The sequence below is a fragment of the Sebastes fasciatus genome, chromosome 14 (assembly GCF_043250625.1).
Source record: "Sebastes fasciatus isolate fSebFas1 chromosome 14, fSebFas1.pri, whole genome shotgun sequence".
Lineage (NCBI taxonomy): Eukaryota > Metazoa > Chordata > Actinopteri > Perciformes > Sebastidae > Sebastes > Sebastes fasciatus.
The window spans coordinates 15,333,626-15,340,436 of record NC_133808.1 but is presented as its reverse complement, the minus strand read 5'-3'; the positions used below and the strand labels follow the sequence as shown (position 1 = coordinate 15,340,436).

Genomic DNA, 6,811 nt, shown 5'->3' with positions numbered 1-6,811 from the left:
AAATGCTTTTTGTGATGTGCTATTTTCTCATCGGTTGCATTAGTTTGCACAAAATTGACCACACATTTAAAAAAGAACTACTATTTCGAGAACTGAAACGATTAACTAAATGTCGGCCACTGCTTACAATAAAAAAACATGTTGTGTGTATCTGTCTGTGCAGTGTTTTCACCACTAACTTCACAGCAATATATTGATAAAAAAAAAAAAACCTACATGTAACAAAATACAAACCTGTGCAGGTTCATGCGGCATTGTGTCAATTTCTGATGAATTCCCAAAGAGCGGACACAGTTCAAGTGACAAAATAACCACAAAACGACTCTGAACATGTGAAAGGCAACAAACCAAGAAGACTGTATACTTGATAAACAGCATGACTAATGCTGCAGTGTAATGCATGGTGACATGCAGACACAGTCCAGATACACCGTGTCCTCTAATTAGCTGAGTTAAGATGACAGGTCCAGTGCGTTAATACTGCATATATGGTGAATTTATTACTCTCAGGGAAAGCCAGATTTCTGGGCATTTACTACTATTGACCCAGAAATTGGTTCAACTGCATTATGACTGGATGATGTGCTTCTATTCCTTTAGAGCATTTTTATGCATAAAGACGACTCTATCCACTCAGGCATCCATTTGTTGTGCTTTTCAATCTAATAGCTCTCGCAGACCTTTACACATTTGTTCCGCAAATTCGTTACACTCTCCATCAATACCCCCCTTTTAAAGAGAGCGACTGCTATTGCAGTCAAATTGCCAGATTTCATGCAACCCCCGCACCAAAACAAACAATGCCAAATAATGACAGTGTTTTTCATTGTGATGCAACACACACACATACATATCCACCAAGTATTCCCCTAAAAACACATGTAATTAGAAATATATGAAGTTTTAGAAAAAACAAATTATCCAAAAAGTGGTACAAAAGTACCTTTGAATAGTCATGAGTGTTACATTTCAAATAAACATGTATGTGATATTATTAAATATCATGTTTATGAGTGTTGGTTGGTGACTGAGAGGATGAGCTGTTGGCATTTTATACAGATTGTCTACTCTATATATCTATGCATAGTGCAAGATCTTTTAATATGTGGTACTTTTTATGTATACGCTTACCAAACCTACTTCTATGGCTATATGCACATGTGTTACCACCGTATTGTGCATTTTCAGAAAGTGACATCATTGTTAACCTGTAGAAGTCAATAGTGCATTTTTTTGTAAAAGAAAAAAAAAAAGAAAAGAAACATTTGTTTGTATAAAAATATGCAGTCATTTAAAATATGTTTTATACTGTGTGGGCCTGAGGCCGACAGATGTGACACATTTTCAGCTGTATTTCAAACAGAAGTAAATGGAGATACATTAGACTCTTATTGTATTGCAAATCTACTCAGATGTATTGCAACTGGAAGACAATTTTAAGTGTTTTCAGATATATAATAAAGAAAAAAGGTTGTAAGGGTACAATAAAACACAGGAATGTGCTTCAGTGTACTCCTCAGAGTGTCAAACTTTGCATATATTATGAGCAGATTGCTTTGGATCTGATACAAATAAATAAAGACACTCATTACAATTCATCGATTTTCAACAAGTGTGTTTCTGTGCCAGAAAAACACATATTTGTGACCTTTGATATAGACCTTTAAAGCTCATTTTCTTTCAGTTACAATACATCTGAATACGGCTATAATCTTTTAGTTACAACATTTCTGAGTAGTTACAATACATTAATATTTAACTCGATCCAACATGTGCAACATGTGTCCATAACCAACAAATGCAGTTGGTTTGGAGAGATTCTGAGGGAACACCACCGATTACATCTCCTCAGTATATTTTTAGCATACATTAATTATTCTCCACCAAATCTGCAAACAAAGAGAGCAGAGATTTACTGGCGTCGTAATCCGTGATTTGAGTTATTACATTGGAATTTGTTTTATGATCTCATGCATTTAGTGTGATCATCCCAGAGCTGTGCATGCTGGAGGAAAAACTGCCTCCCTAATGTGACTCCCATTTTCCACCGGAGCACAACTTAACAGGTGTGACTTTCACCTGCACGGAGGTCAAATTCATGGTTTACAGGTAAATTTACTTGCGGAATAAATCTGATTTAATCTCATGTGTGGGTTTCACCTTGAATCAGTTTGACAGAACCGGGAGCCATACATGTAACTGTAACAAAGACCCCGGTTTATTTTGGGCTAAGAACATATCTGCACGCTTCATTTACACTCGGCTAATTTGAGAGTGGAAGCTCAGTCTCACATTGTTGTCAATGAAAAACAGCTCCAGGATGTATTTTATGTAGGGATGAGTCATAAGAGCCCCCGAATTTCTGCTCGCTTGTTCATATTTACAAATTCAAACAAAACTGTTAAAACACCACGGGGGTAAAGGGAGAAGTGATACTTCAAAATGAGTAGTGTTCCCCTTTATTACTCACTCCTGTGACAGGATTCCCAGAAACGCATACTGTAGCTCACAATGCGTTGTACTAATAAAGGTGATAAAATAGTGCTGCATGTTTTTTTAATCTGATTCCTGATTAAAATGAATACATTGCATCAATGCAGTCTCTTAAAACTGTGTAAATGTCGTTCGTTTTTCAAGAACCTCAAGGTAATCGGGATCAATGTGAAGCTTTGCTTTCAGTTCCCAGTACTCGCTCCTGTTGGGCTCCACATACACAGTACTTGGTGCCGCGCAATAGAGTATTGTCTGTTGTATTCTATCTGGGTGCATGTATTGATGCCTTGCATCGAAGTCTGAGGCGTGCTGACTCGACGAATGCGCTGCCGAGTGTCTGCATGGTAACGTATTGCTGTAGCGTGTGTGCTTGTCAGGCTCCAGCACGTCTCTGTAGTAACACTGATCGTCTTGGTGAGGGGTGGAGGGCTTGTTAAGAGGCTCTGGAGTGGTGGCACTATATTCCGAGCTTATTACATTACTGGCTGCCTCTTCATCAAAGCCGCTCAACTCATCAAAGTTTCTAAATCCGTCGGCTGATTTGCCGTCCGTCGGGGTTTGGGCTGTAGTTCTGCATGTGGGTTCTGCGGGAGGTGGGATGTACTCGTATACGTGTCCGGCGGACGTTCTGACTTTGGGAATGGATCCCTTTTTGTAAAGGCCGTACTCTATGTTGAGAGAGCTGATGCAAGCGTTCATGTGGTTGTTGTGCTCGTTTTCACTCTTTTGATGTCTCTTTTTCATGACCACGAACAATCCCGCAGCCACAAACACGGACACGATGAACATGAGGAGGAGGGCGAGGATCATCACGGATAAAGGGATGGCGCTGTACTGTGTGTCAGAGTCCAAGGATGTTTCTATGGTGATGGTGCTGCCAGGGAAAGACTCTTCAGAGGGGGGGATCATTGAGGCAAGTATCTCAGAGTTATTAGGGCAGAAATTAGCCGTCTTAATGTATCTCATATCCTCCCCGGCGAGCCTCTTGGGCGAACCACAGATGACATTGTTTACCACCGTGCCCATGCTGAGCTGCTCCAACCACGTCTTCAACTCCAGTATGCTACAGGAGCAGTCCCAGGGGTTCTCAAACAAATCGACTTGCACCAGCACCGTGAGCTGATCCAGCACGCCGCTGACCGGCAGATATCGCAGGTGGTTGCTGCGGAGATTCAGCCTGGCTAACGTTAGGCCAGTTAACGTTCCTACTGGTAAAGTTTTCAAGAGGTTGTTGTTCAGAAAAAGAAGCTGAAGTTTGGGTACGTGCCGAAAGGTGTCAGAAGCAACTTCTTTGATGACGTTGTACTCTAAATATAAGAACTGTAGAGTCTCCAGTCCGTAAAACATGTCAACTGTAAGGTGGTCAATCAGATTCCCGTTAAGATACAGTCTTCTTAGATGTGTCAAATCGCCAAAAGCTCTGTCTTGTATGCGAGATACTCGATTGTTACCGAGATGAAGCAAATCTAATCCATTCGCCTCGATGAAATCTGATCGACGCACCACAGGGATATAATTCCCCGTTAGATACATCTTTTTGGGATTGTAAGGTTTGGGATGTAAGTCAGAGATATGCTCGATCTTTCGCTCCTGACAGTTCACATTCAGGCCGAGGTCTGAAATTTGAAGGTTGCAGGTGCAGGCAGTTGGGCAATCTAAAGGCACGGGGGATTTGGTTTGATATGAAATAATTTGCCCGTAGTTTTGTGGTTTATTGGATGGGACGCGAGCAGTGGGTCTTGATTTTAATTTGCCCGACTGGCGAGGTCCCTTGGTAGGTCTCGATGAGGATCGTGCAATCCCAGATGAGGTGAAGGAGCCTGTGACTAGAGCTGGCGTGGTCCTATAGTATGCATCGGTGCTCAAATGTGGCAGGGGTTGCATTTCGTATTCAGCGATGGCTCTCCTCGGGCACAACTCCTGTTTTGAAACCTCATCAAGATCTCTCCCGTGGAGCCGGAAAGGGAACTCGCAAACAACGTCGCCGACCAGAGCCGTGTACGATATGCTCTCGAGCCACGTTTTGAGAGCAATCAGCTCGCACGAACAGTTCCACGGGTTCTCCTCCAGCTGCAGCTCCACAACGCTGTTCATGTGCTCCAGCAGACCTGAGTAGGGGAGCACTTTGAGCTGATTCCCCCTCAAGTCCAAATGAGTCAACGGTACATACTGGAAAATGTTCACGGGCAGAGCGGATATTAAGTTGTCATTTAGAATCAGGACCTCCAGATGTCGAAGGCGGCTCAAGGCATTTGGCGCCACATGAGTGATGGAATTATAATCAATTTGTAGATACTCCAGACTTTCAAGGCCAAAGAAAAAGCCTTCCTTCAAGGCATCAATTTTGTTATTGTTGAGATGCAATCGTTTTAATCCCTGAAGTCCATTAAAAGCTCCTGCTTCAACCTCGGATATGTCATTATTCCCCAGATGTAATATTGTAAGTCCTTTGTACTCGGCGAAATCATTGGCGGACAGCTTTCTCAAAAGGTTCCCTGTGAGCAGCAGATGATACTGGGAGAAGTACACAGGGCTCATGTCCGAGACACTCACAACTCCTCTGTTTTCACAGCTCACTGTGAGTATTCCCTCTCTCTCCTCGCAGGCACACAGTCTTTGACATATTTCTCCATAGCTGCCAAGCATCTCAACGGTGCACACCGACGTGGCGCTTAGCAAAACATATGAAATCCAAAGATGCATTTTTTCCTGCACAAAAAATGACGACGGACCCCCGAAGCTCACAGTCCCCTGCTAAGGTATCCTCAATGTCATCTAGAAATAAAAGACATACATGGTGATGTGAAAACAGGCAGACTGCAATGAAAGCAACTTCCACACACGCACACACACACACATGCAGCATGTGTCAAAGGTTCATTTGCTGTTACCCAGGGGTAACTTTCTATCTGTGTGGCTGACTGCTGATTTTAAAAATGGCTCAAACAAAAGCAGGACAGAAAGCAACTCCTTCAAGCTATATGGATAATAACAAAAAAAAGCAAGGTCAAAGGAAGACAGGAGAACAAAACAATGAGTCTGTGAGGAAGCAGCCTCGTCTCGTTCTGCTTATTAAGACATCAAAATGCAATTCAAAAGATGTGTAAATTAAAAAGGTTTAGCTGAGATTCTGCATCAGACATAAGACATGCCAGCATGATTTCTGTATTAAGTCCTGGTTGGAATACGTACCTCTCGCACATTGATGAAGATGTAGCTCTCGTTGGGTTATTTCAGCGCATCTTTTTTTTTTTTATTTCTTTATTTTTAATCCGTCAAAAAGGAAAAGGAGGAGACGGGATCTAGTCAGAGGGAGGAGGACGTTGGTCGCCTCTGATGCACCGAGGAGGAGGAGAGAAACGCTGATCAACCATATCTGCCAAATGCGCCTCTTTTACCACGCTGAGAGCCGCTGAGAGCCGCTGAGAGCCGCTGAGAGCCGGAGGAGACGCAGCTAGATGCTGCTAACAAAGTTGCTTATTCGCCCTCTCTCTCTCTCTCTCTCTCTCTGTCTCTCTCTCTCTGTCTCTCTCTCTCTGTCTCTCTCTCCTCTCTCTCTCCTCCCTCTCTCTCTCTCTCTCTGTCTCTCTCTCTCTGTCTCTCTCTCCTCTCTCTCTCTCTCCCTCTCTCTCTCTCTCTCTCTTCCGTCTCTCTTCTGTTTCTCTCTCCTCTCTTTCTCCCTCTCTCCTCTCTCTCTCCCTTTCTCTCCTCCCTCTCTCTCTCTTCTGCTTCTCTCCCCTATCTCTCTCTCTCTCTCTCTCTCTCTCTCTCTCTCTCTCTCTCTCTCCTCTCGTTTTCTCTCTCTCTCTCTCTCTCTCCTCCCTCTCTCTCCTCTCTCTCCTCCCTCTCTCTCTCTCTTCTCTCTCTCTCCTCTCTCTCTCCTCTCTCTCTCTCTCTCCCTTCTCTCTCTCTCCCTCTCTCTCTCCTCCCTCTCTCCTCTCTCCCTTCTCTCTCTCTCCCTCTCTCTCTACCTCCCTCTCTCCTCTCTCTCTCTCTCTCCCTTCTCTCTCTCTCTACCTCCCTCTCTCCTCTCTCTCTCTCTCTCCTCCCTCTCTCCTCTCTCCCTTCTCTCTCTCTCCCTCTCTCTCTACCTCCCTCTCTCCTCTCTCTCTCTCTCTCCCTTCTCTCTCTCTCTACCTCCCTCTCTCCTCTCTCTCTCTCTCTCCCTTCTCTCTCTCTCTCTCTCCTCTCGTTTTCCCTCTCTCTCTCTCTCTCTCCTCTCTCTCCTCTCTCTCTCTCCCTCTCTCCTTCTCTCTCTCCTCCCTCTCTCTTCTCTCTTCTCTCTTCTCTCTCTCTCCCTCTCTCTCCTCTCTCTCTC

The 6,811-nt window shown here is 43.9% G+C and overlaps 1 protein-coding gene across 1 annotated transcript; it reads right to left on the bottom strand.

Moving 5' to 3' along the window:
* Positions 1–272: 272 nt before the first annotated feature.
* slitrk5b (SLIT and NTRK-like family, member 5b) lies at positions 273–6,048 on the bottom strand. The gene is made up of 2 exons (XM_074659156.1): positions 5,686–6,048; positions 273–5,268 (listed from the first exon to the last, which is right to left on the bottom strand). The coding sequence occupies exon 2, from the start codon at positions 5,194–5,196 to the stop codon at positions 2,605–2,607; it is 2,592 nt and encodes an 863-aa protein (XP_074515257.1). The 5' UTR covers positions 5,197–5,268; positions 5,686–6,048; the 3' UTR covers positions 273–2,604.
* Between the last annotated feature and the right edge of the window lie 763 nt (positions 6,049–6,811).